At 48.9% G+C, this 26,502-nt stretch overlaps 1 protein-coding gene across 1 annotated transcript; it reads right to left on the bottom strand.

The window, feature by feature from the left end:
- Positions 1-16,057: 16,057 nt before the first annotated feature.
- Positions 16,058-17,997, bottom strand: LOC125509387 (protein GRAVITROPIC IN THE LIGHT 1). Its single transcript, XM_048674357.1, has one exon. It carries the CDS (start codon positions 17,698-17,700, stop codon positions 16,351-16,353), a length of 1,350 nt encoding a protein of 449 aa, XP_048530314.1. The 5' UTR covers positions 17,701-17,997; the 3' UTR covers positions 16,058-16,350.
- Between the last annotated feature and the right edge of the window lie 8,505 nt (positions 17,998-26,502).

Below are 26,502 nucleotides of genomic sequence, written 5' to 3'. Positions count from 1 at the left end.
TTATTTTTTAAAATTCCAAGCATACTTTGAAAACTGGAAACATTTTTGAATTTGTGAACAAATATTGAAATAATAATAGTAATTTGATATTTTCAAACAGTTTTTGAAACCACAAACATTTTTGGCAATTGTCAAATATTTATTGAATTTGTGAAAAAAAATGAAATAAAGGGAATATTTTTTGAACTTAGAAACAAATTTTGAAACTACGAACATTTTTTAAATTTCTGAATATTATTTGCATTTGTGAACGAAAGTATAAAAAAGGAGATTCGGGACAATTTTGTAACCATAGACATTTTTTCAAATTCTCAATCATGTTTTGAATTTCTGTACAAAACTTGAAAAAAGCGAATAATTTTGAAATGCCGAAGAATTTTATAAAACACAAACAATTTTTGTTAAATCCCGAACATTTTCTGAAAGCAGAATATTTTTTAAATTTTGTGAACAAATTTTGAAAACAGTAGCAGTTTTACCCTCAAACAGAAAAACCTAATATGTGAAGCGTAATACCATTCCGCTAATAATGGTACGGCAGCCGAGAGCTGGATGACAGAGTGCCGAGCCCGAAAACGACAGCTCCATATTGCACGATCCGGTTCACGGGTGCCAAGGACTAGGAGCGTGCCGGAAGCAAATCCATTCACGGGATGCGACCGCACAGTGGTATACACAAATGCTACAGGAGTAGCATTTGCTCAAGATCCAGAGCCCGACCGAGCAAGGATGGCACAAATTCTATGACGCGTCAGAACACAAGGAAAACATTCCCATCAAAAGAAAAAAGAACACAGGGATAACAAAGGCAGCCTGCAGAATTCATTCAAGGCCATCGTAACTTGGCCAGTAGAGAGATCTCCTCTTCTCTAGAAGCAACTCTAACAGGACGATCCAAACGGACGCGTGCTTTGTCCGTTTTTTATTTATTTGAGTCGGCCAGGCAGATGTGCGCATCCGCATTTTAAAATGAGTCGGCTTGACCGCCCAACAGGGAGACCGACCCAAATGTGTCGTCGTGAAAAAAAATAACAAGTTGCACAAAATAAACATAATTAAACATAAAGTGCCCGGTCAAACGCCCATCAAAGTCCACCTAAATCTAATAAACATTAAAAAAAGTCTGCGCCCGCCTGCTGCCGCCCGGCACGCTGCCCTAGACGTCGTCAGCCTTGCTCTTGCCCTTGCCGTCGACGCCGCCGTCGTCGGTGAGGTCGATGAAGACCGGAGCAGGGCCAGCCCACCCGAACGCCGCCTGGTACGCTGCCAGGGCAGCCTCCTCCGGCGTCTGCTTGGGCGGCGGCATTGCGGCAAGCCGCGCGCGCTCCTCCTCCTCCTCCTCCTCGAGCCGGAGCGCCTCCGCGTTGCGTTGGAGCATGGCCTGCTCACTCACTCGCAGTACTGGCCCGTCCACGAGTAGGCCTCCTCCGGCCAAGTGGGTGGAGGCGGGGAGCGCTTACGCGTCGGCTCCGGCTCTGGCTCCGGCTTGGGCTGGACGGGCGGCGACGGTGGCGGTGGCGGCACGAAGAGCGGGGTGTGGACGGAGTCTCCCGCCGCCGACAGGGCAAGGGCTTGCTTCAGCCCATCCCAGTGTGCGTCCTCCTCGAGGCGGCTAGCCTCCAGCGCGTGCTGCATGGCCTCCTCGAGGGCGGCTTGGTACTCCGCCTCCGTCTCCATGTCCTTCGGCTCTACCTGCGGGGGCGGCGGAGGGAACGGCGGCGGGACGACGTCGACACCCGAGCGCCGTTGCTCCTCGTGTTCGAGGGCGAACCACGCCTCCCAGTTGGGGGGAGTCGGCGGCGTACTCTGGCAGCCGATGTTGCTCTGCGCGTGAGCTGCGCACGACGCCTGCGCACCTTGTCGTCGTGCGCCCGCTGGGTACGAGGAACCGCCGGCACCGGGATCCGCTACGGATCCAGATGCCAACGGTGCGGCAGCGTGACATCGGGGTACGGCAATGGCTGCCTGTACTCCCAGTGCCACCGCGCTTGGTGCACCGGGATATGCAGGCGCCGGCGACCAGGGCGAAAACGCGTAGCCGCCGGAGGAGGAGGGGGGAGGGGAGCACGGGAGGACGAGGCGCCGAGGGTGCCCTTGCCATTGCTGCTGCCGAAGAGGCCCATGGGCGCGCTAGGGTTTGTGGTCGCCGGCGAGGAAGCAAAGGGAGTGGTGGAGGACCATATGTGGATGGGAGAAGTGGATGAGGCCGACCCCGCCGCACGCGTGGTTAAAAAAGGACGCTCCCACTGGCTGACGCGTGGGCCCGATGTCGGTGGTCGTCGTAAATAAGACGACCGGTGGCGGTTGGGTGGCCGTGAGGTGGGGACACGGCGGACGGCGAGGAGACGCGCGGCGCGTTCGCTTCACGTCCGCGCCGACTCATTCCAGGCGCAATTTTGGGCCGGAAATGGGTCGGCGCGGACACCGGACGGACACGATTTGAGTTTGGGTCGGTGCGTTGGGCCGCCACTTTTGTCCGCGCAGACCCAAACGGACGCGGGCGAACGAAATGGGTCGCCTCATTGGAGTTGCTCTAAGGTCCAGTCCAGGCCCTAGGAATATCACAAGCTGATCCGTCGTTCTATAAGGCATTTTTTAAAAGAAAAGGAGGATATACTCCGGACTCTGCATCTTAAGCGATGCATGCAATCATTTTATTAATTATTTACAGAAACCTTACAAAGTAACACATTAGTAAGCCTGAAGCCATCATCTTGGCAACACCTGTCACTACTCATATCCCGTTGATCAAGGCGTGCCAAATGTCCGAACTGAATACCGAATAGAGAGAGTGAATTGCAGAAAATCACCACAATTGAGGCTTCGTTTGCAGAAAACCACCGGGTCACTAATTTTTTGTAAAGATCACCGCGGATTCGGTAAACTTGTTGCAAATAGCACTAATCGGGTGATTTGTTGCGTTTGTTCACTTTCTGACAAGTGGGGCTGGGCTGTAAGGAGCTGACTTGGCAAAACAATTGCGTACACACCCCTGAATCTAAAAAAACAAACTCAATCAGATCCCTATGCACAAACTGCAAGGACCGAATCGACCAAACCCGCCGGGATGCCGCGCCCTGGCCGGAGCTGTCACGCGTGGGAGGAGGGAGGCTGGTTCGCCGGGTGCTCGGCTGAGGGAGGTCGTCCCTTGCTGGCGCTCGTGGGCGGGATGGAGGATGGAAGGGGGACGACTGAGGGTGGGATACCTGCCACCGGCGAACCTGCCGGGATCTCGAGCTCCCTCTCACCTTCGTCTCTGTGGATGGAAGGGTGACCGCGCCGGAGCCGGAGCCGCCGTCGTCGCAAGGAAGAGCCTCTGACCCACCAGCGTGTGTGGATCCATGCTCCCAGCCCTCCTGCACCTCGCCCCAACCAGATTCTGGCTGCTCCTCCGTCGGCTTCGTGCCCTTTTTGCTTGCCCCTGCCTCGACAGCATGCGGAGCCGACTTGGTGAACGACGGTGGCTGGCCAGCCGGACGACAACGACAGTGTGCTGGCCGAGCTGGGCCCCGTGGCGGCTCCTCACTAGGCACACTGGTGGGCTGGTGTAGCGACCAGACCTCAAACGGTCTGATCTCTGTGCTCCGGTGTCATCCCTAGATCAGTAATGCTGACACCACACGGTACTCGGAGGATTTATAGCAGAGTAGCAATCACACACTTATTACATCGAGTGTCTCAAAAGAGAACTTATTACAATAAATATGGCTTAAGCCCATCTAATAACGATAACAGCGGAAGGCTTGGAAGATAAGTGAGTCCATCAACTCCAACGGCATCACTGAGTATAGAACCACGACCTAAAAACTCCTTAATCGTCGTCTGAAAAGTCTGCAACATTAACGTTGCAGCCCGAAACGGGTCAGCACATGGAATATGCTGGCAATGTAACACATAGAGAGTAATGGAATGAAATAGCTATACTATATGCATATTTGGCTGGTGGAAAGCTCCATGGTTACAATTTTGCGTAAAGCCAATTTTTCCCTAATCCAAGTACTAGATACTCAAGATGTCCATAACCGGGACACGGCTAACCATGATTAGTTTATTACACTCTGCAGAGGTTTGCGCACTTTTTCCCACAAGACTCGATCGCCTCCGTTTGGTTTCTCGCACTACAAGGTGTTTGAGAAGACGGATGACCGAGACATAGTCTTTCAGAAGTGCTAGCACCTTACGATCGGGTAGACCGTACCACCTACATCCCCTACATCTGCTAGTCTACCACTGTAAGAGTTCGCACAACTTAGTCAACTATGCTAGAGCCCATAATAGTTTGTGGCTGCACACGGAAGTTTCTAGTATGAATAGTCTCATGATCCCTTTGAGCCTGGGTGGTGGTCCAAAAGAAGACAGGCAAGTCCTGTAATACCTAGGTGCCTCAATCCACCCAGATGTGTGTTTAAGTTGCCACCTTAGATAAACCATTAATTAACAATCTCACATCTGTCATGGATATCACTCACCCAATCCACGTCTACTAGCATAGCATGGCATAATAAGCAAACGTAGAAGTAACTCCCAAAGGTTTGATAATAACAGGTAATAGGTACTACCTCAACTACTTCCCATCCCACAATTTAATTAGATCCTAATCATGCAATGTGTGAGGATTGATCTAATGCAATAAAACTGGGTAGTAGAAAAAATATGATCAAAGTGTTTCTTGCCTTACTGATGATCCGGGAAACCTAACGATTCGAAGTAACAGGCGGCGCATTCCGGGTATTCTATCGCAGACAAACAAACAAGCATACAATAAGTACTCATCTAATGCACGGGTAAAACGCAAATAAGAGATCTAACCAGAAGGTTCAACTTAAGAACTCCGGTTGGCAAAAAGAATCAAATCGAACGAAGCAACGAAAGTCAAATGGCTCTAGTAATATGGATCTAAGGCAAATTTTACAGTAGCAAAATCTTGTTTAAGTTGGTTAAATGGATAGAGGGTTTCGAGACGAATCTCTAGGCGCTTGAATCGCCTGATTCCGATAAACGAGCGAAAAACTATACTAAAACGAAAATCGGATCAGGAATCGCGATCAGAAAAATCGTGGATTTAATCCGAGAAAAAGAAAAACGACGAACGCTCGCTAGAACGAACGAGCGAACGAACGCTCGCTATTTAAATAAACCGGAAAACCGATCTATTTAAAAAAACCGAATCTAAAAAAACCGACGAAAACCGATTTTTTTTATAAAAAGGTTGGCACGGAAGTCGAGGCTGCGGCGACGAACCTCGGCGGCGGCGGCGGGGGCGGCGACGGAAGCGGCGGCTAGGGCGGCGGCTAGGGCAGCGACTGGGCTAGGGTTTCCCCGGGTGGGCTGCCCCGGCTTATAAAGGCCCCCCCTCGGGCCGGAGTCCTAGTCGGACACGGCTTGTAGGTCGGTTCGTTTTTTTTAATTATTCCGCTCGGAAGAAAAATAAAAAGAAATACTAAACGGACTTCAAAAATTCCGAAATAAATTTTCACGGGCTTCTAAAATCAAGCCGCACAAGGTGAACATTTATTTGGGACCTAAATGCAATTTTGAAAAACGCACATTTTTCCTAAATTCAAATAAAACACCGAAAAACTCCAAAATAAAATCTTATTTGATTTTATTATTAAATCCTCAATATTTCTTTATTTTGGGAAAGTCATTTTATTCCCTCTCTCATATTGTTGTAGTAGAAATAACTGATGATAAAATAAATAAAATCAAATGATTCTATTCTCAAAATTTGAGAGAACTCAAATATGAAAATAATGAATTCCCCAACTTTCTCTGCGTGGGTCCTTGAGTTGCGTAGAAATTCTAGGATCAAAACCAAACGCAAATAAAATATGATATGCATGATGATCTAATGTATAACATTCCAAATTGAAAATTTGGGATGTTACAAACCTACCCCCTTAAGATGAATCTTACCCTCGAGATTCGGGTTGGCTAGAAAATAGGTGAGGGTGGTCTTTAAGAAAATCTTCCTCTCGCTCCCAGGTGGCTTCATCCTTTGAGTGGTGGCTCCACTGAACTTTGCAAAACTTGATAACCTTGCTGCGGGTAACTCGGCTGGCAAACTCGAGAATCTTAACCGGTTTCTCCTCGTAGGTCAAATCGTTATCCAATTGAATAGTTTCCAAATGCACTGTGTCTCTCAACGGTATGCCAGCCATCTCCGCATGACACTTCTTCAACTGGGAAACGTGGAACACATCATGAACTCCTGACAATTCTTCGGACAATTCCAACTTGTAGGCCACTTCTCCCATACGCTCCAAAAACTCAATATGGTCCTACAAATCGTGGTGCTAACTTTCCTTTAACTCCAAAACGCTTTGTTCCCCGAAGTGGAGATACTCGAAGATAAATTCTATCTCCGACTTCGTAAACGGTCTCCTTGCGTTTAGAATCTGCATAACTTTTCTGTCTGGATTGGGCTACCTTCAGCCTATCGCGAATCAACTTCACCTTCTATTCAGACTCTTTAATCAAGTCAGGACCAAACAACTGGCGGTCTCCAACTTCATCCCACGACAACGATGTCCTGTACCTCCTTCCGTACAAAGCTTCGAAAGGGGCCATCTTCAAACTGGTTTGGTAACTGTTGTTGTAAGAGAACTCTACATATGGCAAATTATCGTCCCAACTAGATCCGTAATCTAGCGCACAAGCTCTCAGCATATCCTCCAAAATCTGATTGACTCTCTCGGTCTGTCCATCTGTATGTGGATGAAAAGCTGTACTGAATTCTAGCCCGGTTCCCAAAATTTCGTGCAACTGCTTCCAGAACTTTAAGGTAAACTGGGTTCCCCTGTCTGATACGATACTCCTCGGAACTCCATGCAAACATACGATCCTGGTCATGTATATCTTTGCCAACTTAGCACTGGTGTAAGTGGTCTTTACTGGGATGAAATGAGCTACTTTCGTTAATCGATCGACTACAACTCAAATCGATTCATAGCCTGAATGAGTCCTGGGCAATCCCGTGATAAAATCCATGCCTAGCTTATCCCACTTCCATTCGGGTATCGGCAATGGTTGTAACAATCCTGCTGGCTTATGGTGCTCTGCCTTTACTCTCTGACATACATCACAAACTGCTACATACTCCGCAATATCCTTCTTCATTCCGGTCCACCAGAAAATATCCTTCAAATCCAAATACATCTTGGTATTTCCTGGGTGAATTGAATATGGTGAATCATGTGCCTCTTGCAAAATCAACTTCCTGATCTCCGGGTCATTGGGCACGTAAACGCGGTCTTCAAACCATAGGGTGTCGTGCTCATCCTCACGAAATCCTTTAGCTTTTCCTTTGCTAAGTTTCTCCTTTATAGCGGCAATCTCCTTGTCAGCTTTCTGAGCTTCTCTGATTCTATCCATCAAAGTTGACTGAATTTCCAATGCTCCTACATAGCCTCTCGGAACTATTTCCAAACATAGTTCACGAAGATTTTCTGCTAACTCCTTGGGTATTTCTCCCATCATTAACGTATTGGCATGGCTCTTACGGCTTAATGCGTCAGCTACTACATTAGCCTTTCCGGGGTGATAATGCAATTTCAGATCATAATTCTTGATAAGCTCCAACCATCTCCTTTGTCTGAGATTCAACTCCTTCTGGGTGAAAATGTACTTCAAACTCTTATGATCCGTGTACACCTCACAATGGTTTCCAATGAGAAAATGTCTCCATGTTTTCAAAGCATGCACTACGGCTGCTAACTTCAAATCATGCGTAGCATAATTCAACTCATGAGGCTTCAGTTGTCTTGAGGCATATGAAACAACTCTCCCTTCCTGCATAAGCACTGCTCCAAGTCCTCGACGTGAAGCATCGCAATACACCTCATAATCCTTGGTCTGGTCTGGCAAAATCAACACTGGTGAGGTAACCAAGCGTTTCTTCAACTCCTGGAAACTAGCCTCACATTCCTCTGTCCATATGAACTTGGTATCCTTCTTTAAAAACTCAGTCATAGGCTTCCGCAATCTTTGAGAAATTCTCAATAAATCTCCGGTAATATCCTGCGAGTCCAAGAAAACTCCGGATCTCTCCAACTGTTGTTGGGGCTTCCCACTTGGTCACGGTTTCAACTTTAGCGGGATCTACTGCTATACCTTCTCCAGATATAACGTGTCCGAGGAATCCTACTTCCTTCAACCAAAACTCATATTTGCTGAACTTGGCATATAATTGATGTTCTCTGAGCTTCCCAAGTACCAAACGCAAATGCTCCTTATGTTCCTCTTCATTCTTTGAATAAACCAGGATATCATCAATGAACACTACGACGAACTTATCCAAAAACTCCATAAACACTTTGTTCATCATGTTCATAAAATAGGCAGGTGCGTTAGTCAGACCAAATGACATAACGGTATACTCATACAGCCCATACCTGGTAGTAAAAGTTGTCTTCAGAATATTCTGTTCTCGAATCTTCAACTGGTGGTATCCTGATCGCAGATCGATCTTGGAAAATACCTTAGCTCCTTGCAATCGATCAAACAGATTGTTGATCATAGGTAGTGGGTACTTGTTCTTGATCGTTACTTCATTCAATCCTCGATAATCAACAACCATCCTTAACGATCCATCCTTCTTCTCCACTAGAAGTACTGGCGATCCCCAAGGTGAAGAACTTGGGCGAATATATCCCTTATCCAGTAACTCCTTAATCTGCTTCTTAATTTCCACCAAATCCTTTGCTGGCATCCTATATGGTCTCTTTGATATTGGCCCTGTGCCTGGCAATAGCTCAATCAAAAACTCAATATCTCTATCCGGTGGCATGCCTGGCAACTCCTCTGGAAATACATCAGGGAAATCCCTTACCACTGGTACTTCCTCCTGCACAACTCTTGTTAAGCAATTTACTTAAGTCCTCTTTAGCACATGTCAGGATACATACTTGATCCTTCTCCCTTCTGGGGTGGTAAGAAAAATTGACTTACTAGCACACTCAATATTCCCTTCATACTTTGATAACCAATCCATGCCTAATATCACATCCAATCCTTGAGATTCCAATACTATTAGGTCTGAGGGAAAAACATAGTTACCAATCCTTAATGGTAACCGATCACACCATAGACTAGCCACATACTCGGCTCCGGGCGAGGTTACTAACATGGGTGACCTAAGGGCTTGGGTTGATAGGTTATACTTATCCACAAATCCACTTGAGATGTATGAATGCGATGCACCAGTATCAAAAAGAACGAGTGCAGTAAATGACTTAACCAAAAATTTACCTATTACTGCATCGGGCTGAGCTTCAACCTCCTCCACGCTAACGTGGTTCACATGTCCCCTGTTGAAAGGGTCCGGCTTCTTCCCAGAACTTCCATTGCCATTTTGGCCTTTAGGACATTCATTGGCATAATGTCCGGTCTTCTAACACTTAAAACAAGTGACTTGGCTTAGGTCCTTCTTGGCTGGGGTTGATGGGTTGGGGTGATTCTGGCCGTTGCTTCCTCCATTGCCATTTCCATTCTTGGTGCCATTGTGATTGTGTGAGCTACCTCCTCCATGGGTATGCTGAAAATGTCCTCCCAGTCTAGGGGTAAAACGTGGATTCTGCTGAGCTCCTGAAGTGTACTTTCCTTGTCCATACTTCCTCTTGTGATTCTCAATTTGCTGCTGCTTCCCTTCAATCATAAGAGCATGATCTACCAACTCCTGGTAGTTGTTGAAGATTGCTACCATGAACTGCATGCTCAACTCATCATTCAGTCCTTCCAGAAACTTCTCCTGCTTAGCTGCATCCGTAGCGACGTCATCTGGTGCATAACATGCTAAGTTACTAAATTCCTCCACGTACTGGCCAACTGTCCGTCCTCCTTGGCGCAAGTTGCGAAACTCACGCTTCTTCATGGCCATAGCTCCTGCTGAAACATGGACAGTACGAAAAGCCTGCTGAAACTGGTCCCATGTGACAGTGTCGACAGGGAAAGTGGCTGTGAAATTCTCCCACCATGATGCTGCGGGTCCTTCTAGCTGATGTGCGACAAACTTCACCTTCTCCACATCTGTGCATTCTGCTGTGGTCAACTCCCTAGCTGTCTTGCGGAGCCAATCATCTGCTACTATCGGCTCGGTGCTACTGGAAAACACCGGCGGATTCAGTCTAAGAAAACGGGCTAAGTGGTCAACAGGTGGTGGTGGTGGTGGGTTGTTGTTGTTGTTCCCCTGATTCTGATTCTGGACTAGCAACTGCATCAATGTGTTCTGCTGCTGGATCAACTAGGTGGGCTCCGGTGGAAAGGCAAATCCGGGGTCACGTCTCGGAGGCATCTGAGGGTTTAGAAAAGATGAGATATAAGAATAGAGGGGTCTAAAGAGAAAACACTACCCATATGCACATGAGGCAAAAACAAACAATTCACTTCAATCAAACAAACAAAGGCATACAATCGATCTATCTATCGCAAAAGTGCTCGGACTACTATATTTACATGGTGGACTACTACTACTGATGAGGTGGTCTACTAGAAATATTCTTCGGCTGCAGACTCCATGATATCTGCTCCAGCTTCATCAACATAGTCATCATCGCTATTATCTGCTTCCGAGTCGGTGCCGTCGATGATGATGTAGTCTTCCGGGCTAATCTCCTGGGGTTCTTCGTCTTTATCTACTGGTGTAGGGTCTCCCATAAATATTCCAATCTTCTTAATCAGATCGTCATTCTTCTCCACCAATACTTCAATTTCCTATTCATAATCTTCACGTGTAGCCTTGAGTTCTTCCTCCAGTTCCTTGATTCTAGTCTTAGCCTTCTTCAGATCTATCATGTCGGCGCACATCTGGTTCTCCTGTCATCGAATGTGCTGGTTTAACTCCTGGATAAAAGTTGCGATTGATCTATCCTTCCTGGTGCTGATCATCTCCCAGTGTTCATCTCGGCGCCCACAAATCTGGTAGATAGTATCCTTGAGATCCTTGTGGTAGACTTCTCCAATGCGTCCCATGGCGATGTGTGCTGCCATGCTCTTTCCTAGACTCTAAGTTGGTGCATCAAAAGAAAATTCTATGGGCTCAGTGACTGGCATGAACGTCCTTCCTGAAACTTGAACTTGAATCATCCAGCGCTCTTCTTCAGGTAAAGTGGCGTTGCATGTTCCCGTGAAGCTTGGTACTCCTATGTTCAGGTATCTAGTGACTTTCTTCAAGTGTCGTCCAAAGGGTGTATCTTCATCCGGTTGTGTGAACTTGTTCCTTGCATCCGCCATCCTAAAGAGTAGAAAAGATGAGTGGTCAGAAGAGAAGAGAGTGAATAGTGATCTAGATCTCTAACTTAGTGGTCGTGTCCTACAGTCAGCGCGTGCTCTGATACCATCTCTGTAGCGACCAGACCTCAAACGGTTTGATCTCTGTGCTCCGGTGTCATCCCTGGATCAGTAATGCTGACACCACACAGTACTCGAAGGATTTATAGCAGAATAGCAATCACACACTTATTACATTGAGTGTCTCAAAAGAGAACTTATTACAATAAATATGGCTTAAGGCCATCTAATAACGCTAACAGCGGAAGGCTTGGAAGATAAGTGAGTCCATCAACTCCAACGGCATCACTGAGTATAGAACCACGACCTAAAAACTCCTTAATCATCGTCTGAAAAGTCTGCAACATTAACGTTGCAGCCCGAAACGGGTCAACACATGGAATATGCTGGCAATGTAACACATAGAGAGTAATGGAATGAAATAGCTATACTATATGCATATTTGGCTGGTGGAAAGCTCTATGGTTACAGTTTTGTGTAAAGCCAATTTTTCCCTACTTCAAAGGAATAAATTTATTTAACCATCATGGTAGTTGTTAAACATTGAGAATGGTTGACAGCATTCTCAATCCCAATTAAGCATCATCATTAACATAACCCAACAAAATTAATTTAGAGTAACATGTTGAGATTCACATGATAATCCAAGTACTAGATACTCAAGATGTCCATAACCGGGGACACGGCTAACCATGATTAGTTTATTACACTCTGCAGAGGTTTGCGCACTTTTCCCCACAAGACTCGGTCGCCTCCGTTTGGTTTCTCGCACTACAAGGTGTTTGAGAAGACGGATGACCGAGACATAGTCTTTCAGAAGCGCTAGCACCTTACGATCGGGTAGACCGTACCACCTACATCCCCTACATCTGCTAGTCTACCACTGTAAGAGTTCGCACAACTTAGTCAACTATGCTAGAGCCCATAATAGCTTGTGGCTGCACACGGAAGTTTCTAGTATGAATAGTCTCATGATCCCTTTGAGCCTGGGTGGCGGTCCAAAAGAAAACAGGCAAGTCCTGGAATACCCAGGTGCCTCAATCCACCCAGATGTGTGTTTAAGTTGCCACCTTAGATAAACCATTAATTAACAATCTCACATCTGTCATGGATATCACTCACCCAATCCACGTCTACTAGCATAGCATGGCATAATAAGCAAACGTAGAAGTAACTCCCAAAGGTTTGATAATAACAGGTAATAGGTACTACCTCAACTACTTCCCATCCCACAATTTAATTAGATCATAATCATGCAATGTGTGAGGATTGATCTAATGCAATAAAATTGGGTAGTAGAAAAAATATGATCAAAGTGTTTCTTGCCTTACTGATGATCCGGGAAACCTAACGATTCGAAGTAACAGGCGGCGCATTCCGGGTATTCTATCGCAGACAAACAAACAAGCATACAATAAGTACTCATCTAATGCACGGGTAAAACGCAAATAAGAGATCTAACCAGAAGGTTCAACTTAAGAACTCCGATTGGTAAAAAGAATCAAATCGAACGAAGCAACGAAAGTCAAACGGCGAAAGAAAACAACTTCGTTCTAGTAATCTGGATCTAAGACAAATTTTACAGTAGCAAAATCTTGTTTAAGTTGGTTAAACGGATAGAGGGTTTCGAGACGAATCTCTAGGCGCTTGAATCGCCTGATTCCGATAAACGAGCGAAAAGCTATACTAAAACGAAAATCGGATCAGGAATCGCGATCAGAAAAATCGCGGATTTAATCCGAGAAAAAAAAATGACGAACGCTCGCTAGAACGAACGAACGGACGAACGCTCGCTATTTAAATAAACAAGGAAAACCGATCTATTTAAAAAAACCGAATCTAAAAAAACCGACGAAAACTGATTTTTTTTATAAAAACGTTGGCACGGAAGTCGAGGCGGCGGCGACAAACCTCGGCGGCGGCGTCCGGCGACGGCGGCGCGGCGGCTGGCGGCGGCGGAAGCGGCGGCATGGGGCGGCAGCTAGGGCGGCGGCTGGGCTAGGGTTTCTCCGGGTGGGCTGCCCCGGCTTATAAAGGCCCCCCTCGGGCCGGAGTCCTAGTCGGACATGGCCCGTAGGTCAGTTCGTTTTTTTTTAATTATTCCGCTCGGAAGAAAAATAAAAAGAAATACTAAACGGACTCCAAAAATTCCGAAATAAATTTTCACAGGCTTCTAAAATCAAGCCGCACAAGGTGAACATTTATTTGGGACCTAAATGCAATTTTGAAAAACACACATTTTTCCTAAATTCAAATAAAATATCAAAAAACTCCGAAATAAAATCTTATTTGATTTTATTATTAAATCCTCAATATTTCTTTATTTTGGGAAGTCATTTTATTCCCTCTCTCATATTATTGTAGTAGAAATAATTGATGATAAAATAAATAAAATCAAATGATTCTATTCTCAAAATTTGAGAGAACTCAAATATGAAAATAATGAATTCCCCAACTCTCTCCGTGGGTCCTTGAGTTGCGTAGAAATTCTAGGATCAAAACCAAACGCAAATAAAATATGATATGCATGATGATCTAATGCATAACATTCCAAATTGAAAATTTGGGATGTTACAGCTGGAGGCTCTTCCTTGCCGAAGACGGCGGCACCAGCTCCGGCGCGGTCACCCTGATGTCCCTGAGGAGCGCCGCATTGAAGGCCTCGCCGGATTTGGTGTCCGGCTTCGCCGCCGCTGCCTGGGAGGAGGCAGACGACGGGGGTGAAAGGGGGGCTGATTGCTTTTTAATTTTTTTAATAAGGGTGTATTTGTGAAATTCAAAGGTGTGTATGCAATTGTTTTGCCAAGTCAGCTCCTTACAACCTGGCCCCACTTGTCAGAAAGTGACCAAACGCAGCAAATCACACGATTAGTGCTATTTGCAACAAGTTTACCGAATCCGCGGTGATCTTTGCAAAAAATTAGTGACCCGATGGTTTTCCACAAACAAAGCCCCAAATGTGGTGGTTTTCTGCAATTCACTCCAACAGAGATCGCACCAAAGTCTAACATCTAAAACCAGATGCCCCAGTCAAGCCAAATACCGGGACTGGGTCACACACCGGTCCGCCACACTCTCGGAGGCCGCCGTTGTTGTCATCCACCGATCCATCTCCAGAGCAGATACAGACGCGCTGACCTTGCCAAGCCTGCCGTCAACACCGCCACGATGCCAGACAACCGCCACTATCCATGCGCCCCCATCATCAAAACTCCATAGCGCCATGCCGCCAGGATCCACCGTCGATCTTACGGTAGATGTAACGTTGCTCCTCCTTTTTTACTCTGCTTAATAATTAATAAAATGATTGTGTGCATCACATTAATATAGTGGCTGGTGGTTTAACCTCCTCTTGGAAAAAAAATGTGATGGTCGGTGTGTATATGGTCATCGTTGTAGACTTGTAGTTTGTTGATCACGGATTCGGTCGCTTTGGGGTTCTTTTCTCCTTTCCTTTCCTTGCCTATGAATCTGACATAACTTTGCTATTCGTCGGTGCGTTTTGTGTGTGTTAGTGTTGTCTACATGCATCTTAACTATGCAGAGGTCGGATGTGTACTATTTGGTTTGGTGTCCTCTTGATCCTTTGTTTTGAGTCAATAAAATTCATCCTTTATTGGAAAAAGAAAAAACAAGCACTCTAGCAGCACAAATTCTCCGAAATCCCAACGGCAGCCAAAGCCATACCACGGGCAAAGCCAAGTACCCCTCTCGCTGTGAGGCAGTCGATCGATCAGGCAGAGCACCAAAACATGCTCGCCTGAGTAAAGCAGCAAAGCTTCAGGGGAAGGAATAAGTAAGGAGCACGCGGCCGCGGCCGCTGCGCTGTAACCCGCCAAGGAAGCACGACAGGAATCAGGTATCATTGCAGGGTCAAAAAGGAGAGCGCCTGAGAGGAGAGAAGCGAGCACACGGACAGCATCACAGCACGCGCCCCGGCCGCCAGCTCCTCCCCTCCCCTCTGCCATGGACTAAAGCCGAAGCAACGAACATCCCAGCCCCACCCTGGACAGCATCAGAGCAACACAAAGGAGGTGGTGGTCACTGCTCTGCTCACCAGCCTAGGTGACAAGCTGGAGTTTGGTCCGGACATTTGTATTGACCGTCCGGACGCTATCAATGCCGGCCGCGTAGCTGCATCAGCACGAAACGTTTTCAATGGAAAAGGGAGAAGAAGAGATGAGATCCTCTACTCCTGATGAGTGCCAACAGCTGGACGGGATGGTGGAGCGAGTTGACAAACTTCCTCGTGAGCGAACGAGCGAACGGAAAGATGCCCGGCCTCATGGCAGAAAGTGCGTGTAAACCACCAGAATCAATCATGGATCTCAGCAACTACAGTAGTATCTTAAGCACACACATCCATTAACCATGTACCCAGGAGAAAGAGAAACACAGTAAACAGCAGTTGCAAACCAACCTGCACTGCTGCCCTCAATCAAGACGCCGACATCTCAACTGGCAGGAGTTAATGGAAATCTAACGTTTCAGACAAGACAGAATGCAGTATTACCAGCCTGTAGATTTACAGACAGAATTCATAAATAAGTACTACTACCAGACGTTTTTGCAGTTCAAATCAGTTCAAATCAATTTAAACTGCAAAAAAGTCTTGCATTTAGGAACAGAGGGTGTATATATCAGCACAACGGATCCAACTATCAACAGATAAATTACCCAAAATTAGTAAAGCGGTAGTAGTAATAACTCTTTGACAATGTTAGAACACACCTATGAACAGATAAATTACCCAAAAGTCGGAATGCGGTGGTAGTAGTAACTCTTTGACAATGTTAGAACACACCTCTCTGAACCTTTGTACAACGCTGCAAATCAAGAACACCCCCTTTTACACAAGCCACAACTAAAATCAAAAAGATAAATAGCTTTCTTTCTACTCTTATTATCAAGTAGCAACTTCGATTCTGAGGGTTTATCTCTGGCACACACTGATCTTTGATCGCCTTTACACAGCCTCCCTTTGTTTCCCAAATGTACAGTTTATTTTTGACTATATTGTTTCATATCATTTGAATCTATAATTCCTCCGCCGATCTCGGCAGTCTAGGACTCTAGGTACACCCTGCATTGGATCACCGTGCCGCCGAGCCGGAAGCCCGGCACCACCGTGAACCCGACCTTCGGGCGCACCGTCTTGCCGACCTCTTTGCTTGCTGAGAATGCTTTCGGCCGAACAATGCTCTCCATGTACACCGATGAGTACTCTGTGCCCCGGCTAACCTGGAATATGCCGACTGCTGGGTCATAAGCCCAGGCCAATCTGTGAAGTGTCCATATTGAGCTTGCCATCGTGATGAACAACTCGTAGAGTGGACCGGCTGTAGCCATCACCGGCAATGCCCTGCAGTCTGGATTCCCAAACAATGAGGACTCAATGCCTGGATGGATGAGCTGTTTGTACTTCCGATCACAGAATTGCGAGAATTCGCAGTCTGGGCTTGAACTCATGAGCTCCATGGGGTCTGCATCAGAGTGCGCGATGAATTGCTGCAACGATTCATTCCTGCGAACTGCAAGCTCGATTCCTTCGAGGGCAGACGCATCGCTTGTGCCACCGAACTGGTAGGAGTCAAAGCCGTCGAACATGGATAGGCAGACACGGGAGAGGAGAGCGTAGCGGCAGTGGCCATGCTTGGAGTAGGCAATACCGGGGTAGGCAGCTGCCGCAGCGTCAGCCAGGTCCCATCCTGCGCACCGGAGGAGCTCGGCGAGGGCACGGGTGAAGCGGTGGGCGACGCGGAGAGCATCGCGCAGGACGGAATCGAAGACGCTGGCGGACAGCATGGCGCCCAAGGCGTCGCCGCCGCCCGCGCCCGGCTGTGGCGCGAGGGCACGGTCGAGGCGCCCGGCAAGGCGCGCGTTGCCGTCCGCCAGCGCCGCGAGCTCCCAGCGAAGAGAGGCGGCCGCGGCGTCCTTGGCATCGAGCGCGGCCTGGAGGCGGTTCACCACGGCGTCGAACGACCGCAGCAGCGCCTGGTTCTCCCCCACCTGGTCCTCGAGGTGGGCCGTGAGGGAGCCGTCCTCCGCCGCGCCCGACGCGAGCCGCTTTAGCTCCGACAGCCGCCGGAGGTGCGAGACCGCGAGGGCGTCCGCGGCGGCAGCCGCCTCCGGCAGGAACGGCGTGTGCGCCGCCTGCAGGTGCAGGTACGCCGCCTGGAACGACGACGTCGTCGCGAGTGCCGCCGCCACGGCGGCCTCCTCTCCGGACGCCGACCCGGTCCCCCCATCGCCGCCGACGGGGCTGCTAGGGTTCTGCGGGTCGGGCTTCAGTACGAGCACCCGCTGGCCAGCGAGGATCCCGCCCTCCCCACCCGCGGCATCCTCGTCCTCCTCCTCCTCGGCGAAGAACTCGATGGTCTTGGTCTTGAACGCGAGCGCGAACTTCTGGAGCATGGCTGCGCGATTCGCGGGGGCGCTGACCCCCGGACGTCTCCGCCGCCGGCGGGGGCGGGGGATCACCGGCGCGAATTGCGGATTTGCGAGGCGGGGATTCGAGGGAGAGGACGCGGAGCGCGGTGAGAAGGGGAGAGAGGGCGGTGGTGGGGGCGGTAGAGTGGAATGGAGCGGGGTTGGGGAGGAGGTGGGGGATCTGGGAGAGGAAAAGCGGCAAGCTTGTCTCCGTCGAGAGGAAAGACTTGGAATTTCTTGGCTCGGCTCCTCAAGGAGAGGGTGGGTGTTTGTTACAGACGATGCTTCTACGCTCGTGATTTTGTACTACTTGTCTTTAAAAAACCACGAGAAGAATAGTTATAGTTTGCTCACGGTACCTTGATGATTTTGTAAAAACTCGTTGACTGCTATGTTCTTGACATTTCCTAGGGCCCCGTAGAAAATAAACATGTTCTTGGGCAGTGTTTAAACATGTTTTCTTGAAATAGGGCAAAACATTTTTAAACTTATTTTGGGTGTGTGCGATTGAGGTTTCTCATTTGCCTTTTCTTTAACACGGTACACACGCAGAGGCTCATATATATACACATACACTCATCTTTATAAACGCATGCACGCATACCCTGCTCCTATGAATACATCTGAAAGACTGACACGGCACATCATCTTGGCGTTTTTCCCTTGCATTGTGCTTTGGGGATCTTTTTTTAATAAAAGAAGGGTCACTCCGTCGTTTTTTCATTAATAGAAACCACACACTTCAGTACCCTAACACAAACTATCATAAGAACATCACAACTACTAGGCTTAAGGATCAACAGAGTGATCCAACCAAATTGCAACACCAACAAATCAACATCCCAAAAAGAAGCTACTCACATAAAAACAATGTCTAGTACCAACTAGATCTCTGAATAGGTGTACGAAACACACCAATATATCTCTGAATGGGCGAAACACATAATGGATTATACAAAAAAGAAAAGCAACGCCTCTCAACTATTATTGACGACCTAGATAAAATCGCAGAAACTCGCATCTTGTCTCAACAAGAGATTGAATTGAAAAATCAATCCAATGAGAAGATTGCACGTCTTCTACGTGAAGAGGAAATGAAATATTACCAAAGATCCAAAGCTGACTTCATCTTGAAGGGAGACAGTAATACACGATATTTCCAATTGCTCGTCAACGGTCGGCATAGGAAGAAGTGTATTTTTAGTCTCCAACAAGATGAGGGAATGGTCGAAGGTCAGGCAGAGCTCAAAAGTTATATCACTAAATACTACAAATCTCTTTTCAGGGCGCCGGATGAAGGGAATTTCACCCTTGACGAGACCCGAATAGATGATATTCCACAGGTCACGACAGAAGAGAACAGTATCCTCACGGCACCTGAGGGAGTCCTGGATTAGGGGGTGTTCGGATAGCCGAACTATACCTTCCGCCGGACTCCCGGGCTATGAAGATACAAGATTGAAGACTCCGTCCCGCATCCGGAAGGGACTTTCCTTGGCGTGGAAGGCAAGCTTGAAGATACGGATGATCAGATCTCCTACCATTGTAACCGACTCTATGTAACCCTAACCCTCTCCGGTGTCTATATAAACCGGAGGGTTTTAGTCCGTAGGACAACATACACATCAACAATCATACCATAGGCTAGCTTCTAGGGTTTAGCCTCTCTGATCTCGTGGTAGATCAACTCTTGTAATACCCATACCATCAATATTAATCAAGCAGGACGTAGGGTTTTACCTCCATCGAGAGGGCCCGAACCTGGGTAAAACTTCGTGTCCCCTGCCTCCTGTTACCATCCGGCCTAGACGCACAGTTCGGGACCCCCTACCCGAGATCCGCCGGTTTTGACACCGACATTGGTGCTTTCATTGAGAGTTCCTCTGTGCCGTCGCCGTCAGGCCCGATGGCTCCTACGATCATCAATGGCGATGCAGTCCAGGGTGAGACCTTCCTTCCCGGACAGATCTTCATCTTTGGCGGCTTCGCACTGCGGGCCGATTCACTTGGCCATCTAGAGCAGATCGAAAGCTATGCCCTTGGCCGTCAGGTCAAATTCGGAAGTTTAAACTACACGGTCGACATCCGCGGGGACTTGATCTTCGACGGATTCGAACCACTGCCGAGCGCGCCGCACTGTCACGACGAGCATGATCTAGCTCTGCCGCCGAGCAGTGCCCTGGAGGCCGCACCCACGTCGGCTCTGACCCCTAGTTCGGAGCCGGACGCGCCGATCGAGGACGGGCGGTTGGACGCCGCCTCGGGGGCTGAGATCCCAACGGCGATCGAGCCGAACACCAGCCCCGCACTCCACGAGACTCGTGACTCCGAGGAGCCAGACTCCTCTCCGGACTCCGAACCCCCCGCGCCCCTGCCAATCGGATCCGATTGGGCGCCGGTCATGGAGTTTAGTACCGCGGACATCTTTCAGCACTCGCCCTTCGGCGATATTCTAAAGACACTGGAGTCTCTCTCTCTCTATCAGGAGAGCCCTGGCCGGACTACGGTCAGCAAGGTTGGGATTCGGACGATGGAGAAGTTCAAAGCCCACCCACCACCCACTTGGTAGCCACTGTCGACGATTTAACCGACATGCTCGACTTCGACTCCGACGACATTGACGGTATGGACGCCGATGAAGGAGACGATAAAGAACCAGCACCTATTGAGCCCTGGAGCGCCACCTCGTCATACGACGTATACATGGTGGACGCACCAAAAGATGACGACGAGGAGCGGAGGGACGCACCGAAGGATTGTTTCCTCGAAAAGCAGTCAAAGCGGCGACGCAAGCGCCACCCCAAAACCCGCCTCGACAGAAATAGCGATCACACAGACCCAGCGCTGGAGCAGGGCGAACCGCTGCCGAACAACGGCAATCCGGATAATCAAACTGAAGAAACAAATCCTATCAGGGATAATGGTCCGGACGACATAACGCTGGACAGGCACCCGGAGCAGCAGAATGCCCGTAAAAGGCTCGTTGCCACCGCGAGGAGTCTTAAAAAGCAGAAGCGAAGGCTCAAGGCCGCGCAAGACACGCTCCAATTCAGATGGAGCAAGATACTCAACACCGTAGCAAGGTACGGCGACAATCGCCCCTCCAAGAGCTACCCAAAGCGGAAGCTGCTACCCGAATTCGAGGAGGAGGCCTCAGACCCCCCACAACCAAATATCAAAGCAGCCACCCAGTCAGATAAACGACCCCTCTACCACTGCAGAACGGCATGCAACGCCGCTCGCAATACAACACACGAACCATGCGAGGGCTCGCACCCAAAGGACGGTGCAACAAGATCCATCTATGGACCATGCAAGCGTGCCCCAGCATACAATGCAACACAACAAACATCCGAACAACGCGGCACACCCAGCTACAGGGGTGCCGCACACCCCCTATGTTTCACCGATGAGGTGCTGGACCACGAATTCCCAGAGGGATTCAAGCCCGTAAACATATAGGCATACGCCGGAACAACAGACCCTGGGGTCTGGATTGAGGACTATATCCTCCATATACATATGGCTCGAGGGGATAATCTCCATGCCATCAAGTACTTACCTCTCAAACTCAAAGGGCCAGCTCGTCACTGGCTCAAAGGCCTCCCCGAAAGCTCCATTGAAAGTTGGGAAGAGCTCGAAGATGCCTTTCGGGCAAACTTTCAAGGGACGTATGTCCGACCTCCGGATGCGGACGACCTAAGTCACATAACTCAACAGCCCGGAGAGTCAACCCGAAAGCTTTGGAATAGGTTTCTTACTAAAAAGAACCAGATTGTCGACTGTCCGAACGCCGAAGCCTTAGCGGCTTTCAAGCACAGCGTCCGTGACGAATGGCTCGCCAGACACCTCGGCCAAAACAAGCCGAGAACGATGGCCGCATTAACAAACCTCATGACTCGCTTTTGCGCGGGTGAGGACAACTGGCTAGCCAGATGCAGCACCAGCGCCCCCAGTACATCTGAAGTTAGAGATGGAAACGGAAATTACAGCGCAACAGCAATAACAAACGCCGGAATAAAGAAGACAGCACGAAGGGCACGGCAGTAAACGCCGGATTCAAAGTCCCTCGGTCAAACCAAAAGCCGCCCTCCAAAGGCACCAGGGATGAACTGTTCAGCCTCAACAAAATCCTGGACCAAGTATGTCAGATCCATAGTACCCCTAGCAAACCTGCTAATCATACCCACAGAGAATGTTGGGTCTTCAAGCAGTCCGGCAAGCTTAACGCCATATACACAAGGGGGAGGATACACCAAGTGAAGACAAGGATGACCCTCCCAAGCAAGACAAGGGGGGACAAAAGAAATTTCCACCCGAAGTCAAAACAGTAAACGTGTTACACGTGATCAAGAGAAAAAACAATGCGGCACTCCCTGAAAAATATACCCAAGTGCCTGTCACCGCGAAGTCCCGCCACTGGTCGTCCCAACCGATCACCTTCGACCATCGCGATTACGCATCAAGTACCTGGCATGCAGGATGGGCTGCCCTGGTATTAGACCCAGTAATGGGCGGACACCACTTCACACGAGTCTTGATGGATGGCGGCAGTAGCCTAAACCTAATATATCAAGATACAATCCGCGGGATGGGGTTAGACCCAACACAAATTCGCCATAGCAATACTACCTTTAAAGGAGTAACGCCAGGCCCAGGGGCTCGTTGTACGGGCTCCCTCCTACTACAAGTTATATTCGGCTCCCCCGATAACTTCCGTCGCGAGCATTTAACTTTCCACGTCGCTCCGTTTAAAAGTGGCTATCAAGCACTACTCGGACGCGAAGCTTTCGCTCGCTTTAATGCAATACCACACTACGCCTCCCTAACACTCAAGATGGCCGGTCCTCGTGGCATCATTTCAGTGCACAGAAGTATCAAGCGATCTCTGCGCGCCGAAGAGAGTGAGGCTGCCTTGGCAGCCGCACAATAAAGGCGCCCGGACCAGCAAAAGCATCCAATAGGTCGTCAAGACCTCAGTCACAACTAATCAAGTCCGGCGCCTCTACTCATATCGAATAAACGGTCACACCCCTATCTTTCAAAAGTACAAGGGGCTCAACACACGCAGACGAGTGGCGATTTCTTCTTATCTTGAATTATACATGGTTTCTTTAGAAAACTATCCTTTTGCACGACAACCTTTTCACCTAAATTCCTCTCTTTTACAGATGATCATCGTGCTACACCCGTCCAGGATACGGCACAACGGAGACACAGGCGCAGACGTGCAGCAGGGACCCGACCCAAGGATTCTTTTTAGATTAAGACCCTGCGTAAACCTTTTTTACTGTCTCTTGTTGAAACATATCCACTGTTGAGTAGGATGCTGACGTCTTGGCATGTGGCCACGCCAGAACAATGCACGTACCTGGACACAAGGGGCTTCTTACAAAGGCCATTCTTCAGGCCCGGTTTATACCACAAAGACCGAATACCTTAGGGAGTGTTCGGCGTCGCGAGTTTGGCTCTATATGCATCAGCTCCGAATCATTGTCTTTGGTCAAATGTTGGGTTTGCCCGGCTCCTGCGTTTTGGTGCCTTAAGTTCCGCTTTACTGGCTAAGGTAGCACCAGGAGAACTACTACGGTTGTGCCCTGGTTTATCCGGACGAGCACCTCAGTAGAGAAAGCCGAAAACTGACTGTCATGATCTAGCGTGAGACTGGTCAACCACTCGATGACTCATGGGAATGTTAGAATTCCTCCGCTTTAACGAAGGGCCGCTTTCCGGCCAGGCATATACGCACCCCGGATCGGGGGAGTGCGGAGCCACCAGGGGCTATCTAGTAGCCCCACTGTCAAACTCCTATGGCTAAGTGAAAGTGCTAAAGCATTATAGTCCGGTAGCCTCGCTCGCTCCGCTATCACCTCCTTAATAGGACCAAGACATTGGGTTAAGTGTGAACGCGTGTTTCTGCAAACACCTCCACATTATATGCGTGGGGGTTGAAGCCGACGACTGCAATCTTTCAGGTTATACTCATGTATACATAAACGGCCGCCCAGGAGGCATCACATTACTTTCAGGCAAAAGTATAAAAGTAGCCTCATAAAAATTTATAAAAGCATTTCACTTACAATGAGATTACATGTCACTCAAACATAATATTTTTTGAGCACTGGGTCTCTATCAAACAAGCACCCTCAAGTACTTCCTCAAAGTAGTGCTCAGCAGCCCTTCGACCTATGGCCGAATCCTGCGCTGCAACAGTGGTAGCATCCATCTCTGCCCAGTACGCTTTAGCACGGGCAAAGGCCATCCGTGCGCCTTCTATGCACGCCGACCTCTTCATCGCATTTATGCGCGGCACCACATCGAGGACCTGCTGCACCAAGCTGAAATAGCTGCTCGGTTTTGACCTTCTAGGCCATAGCTGATCCACAACAGACCTCATGGAGAGTGTGGACAACCTATTCAGTTCGGCCCATTCGGCTAATTGGTCCGTCAACGAAAGTGGACGCTCGGGAGAAAGGAATTGCTTCCAAAACAGTTGGTCTACTTCGCGGTCCGTATGACTCTGGAAGTACTTGGCCGCATCGGCAGCGCTCGCCGCCAAATCCATATACGCATCCTCCGAACTCCACAGCCGATCCAGAGGGGCATACCGTGGATCTCCGTACTTCCTCTGCAGCATAAAGGACTTCCCGGCTACAATATCCCCGGCTTCCCGTAGCTCCTCCTTCGCCCTCATAGCAGAGCGGAGGTCTTTTCCCGTTATAGCAACCTTCTCAAGGTCCGATGCCTTTGCCTGGTTTTCCTTTTCAAGAGCCTGGCAACGGTCTACGGCGGCTTTTAATTCTACGGCCATATTGGCCATCTTCTTCTGGCTCTCGCCATGTGCGGCCTTCTCGGCTCGCAACTCTTCGGCCGCCTCAAAGCAGCCGCATTACCCAATCTTGCTTGTTCCTTGGCTCGGGCAAGTTCCGCCCGCAAGGCTTCAACAGTGGCAGCTCCATCTGCAGTCATAACATGTTAAAAACACTGGCATCATACTCTTCCTATTTGGCGTTTACCAGACAAGGATACTTACCCTGCGCCTCGTCAAGCCTTCTGTTAACAAGCTCGATGTCGGCATCTGCCGCATCCAACCGCCGTTCTAAACGGGCAAAATGGCTCGTCCGGCTGGCCACCGGAGCTTCCATCTCCTGTACATAAAGGCAGTATGGTTATTACCTGGGAATATGATCCTTCGTTCATCATCGTTTCCGACGACAACCAGAGTCTCAGGGGCTACTATATACACAGGGCACACCTAGCATGTGCAGGACTATTACACATTCCTTTTTTACGTACCTCAAAGCCTGTCAGTAGACTCATAAAAGCTTCATCCAATCCACTTTCAGCAGACGATATCCTCTCCATCACCATATTCATCAGCACACGGTGATCATCTGAGATGGCCGCTCGCCCCACCAACTCCCTCAGAACGTCCGATCGCACACTAGACCGCGCCGGACTCTTTTGTCCACTCTCTTCGGGAGCCGGACACGGGGAGCCTCGGGGATCAATAGGATCACCTTCTGGCCTCTCCGAACTCGTAGAGGCCCTCCGCGACGACACTTCAGGGTCGCCCGCTTCCGGAGTGGAGGAGTCCGGAGGAGGCGTCTCGCTCTCCATCATCTCTGGAAGAAGATCCCCTGAAGACGAGCTCATTTGAGAGGGGCTAAGGCCCAAACTGCACAAATGTATGCGGTGGTTATTTTCTCAGAAGAAAGGGATGGCATATATGTACTATTAAAGTTTTCGGGTCACTTACGACTCCCGGGAGAATTGATCCCCCCGTGAACTTTGTGCGGCAGCAGCGCCCCCCAAGGTAGGGCCCCTGGCGGAAGATTTCTTCTCCCGTTTGGAAGCTTCGGCTTCTGAATTCTCGGACGCGGTCCTTTTCCTCTTCCGGTCGTCTTCCTTCACGTAGACGCTCGCTCCCTCGGTTAGAATAGGCAGCGTTGGGGGCCCGCATCCGCCCGTATTATCCTCCACAGTGTCTTCCTTCAAGGGATCCGGGCAAGGTGCGGCCTGGAGCATCTTTTCCAATACCGGATTCTCCAAACCCTCAGGGAGGGGGGCCAAACACCGAATCAACTTCGCCTTTGCTAGCCAGTCCTGGTCGAAAAAGCAAACTCTCAGAAATAACTTCGTAACGAAGGAGAGATAATATGTTCGGCCGGAAGATTCCTTACCTGTTCGGCGGCGCGGTTACTATTCAGGCCCACGTTCTCGGTGAATTCCGGACACTCTACTTGAGGTCCGAAGAATAACTTATACATATCCTCGTGCGTCAGGCCGAGAAAATTTTGAATGGCACGCGGACCCTCGGGATTGAACTCCCACAAGCGAAGGGGCCGATGTTTGCAAGGTTGGACTTGACGGACCAGCATAACTTGTATTACCGCGACCAAACTGAGATCTTTGTCGAAGAGATCTCGAATGCGGCTTTGTAATAAGGGCACGTCCTTGGCTGGACCCCAGCTCAGTCTGATGAAGCTATGTACCTAGGGTAGGGTCACGGACCTGTCCTAACTGCCCTACCCAAGGACACCTCTAGAATAAATCACCTTTCAATCGACTTGGAGGTGTTCCACTCGACAGACTCGAAGACATTCGACCAAGGAGCAGTTACTCGACCAAGATCCAACCACTCGACGGCCAGGAGACCTAAAGTCACTCCGCATGCTAACGGTCGGTCATTAAGTAGCTTTTATGGTCATCATAGCACTTTATTACTAGCGTCATCAGTAACGCCCTACCTTAATATACATTGAACCCTTCGTAACGTGGGCTGGC

The sequence above is a fragment of the Triticum urartu genome, chromosome 1, assembly GCF_003073215.2.
Source record: "Triticum urartu cultivar G1812 chromosome 1, Tu2.1, whole genome shotgun sequence".
NCBI classification, from domain to species: domain Eukaryota; kingdom Viridiplantae; phylum Streptophyta; class Magnoliopsida; order Poales; family Poaceae; genus Triticum; species Triticum urartu.
Note: the sequence above shows the minus strand (reverse complement) of the source record. Positions and strands in the feature narration are given on the sequence as shown.

What these genes read in the sequence shown, in the direction of transcription:
- LOC125509387 (XM_048674357.1), bottom strand. Translation starts at nt 17,700, where the DNA reads ATGCTCCAGAAGTTCGCGCTCGCGTTCAAGACCAAGACCATCGAGTTC.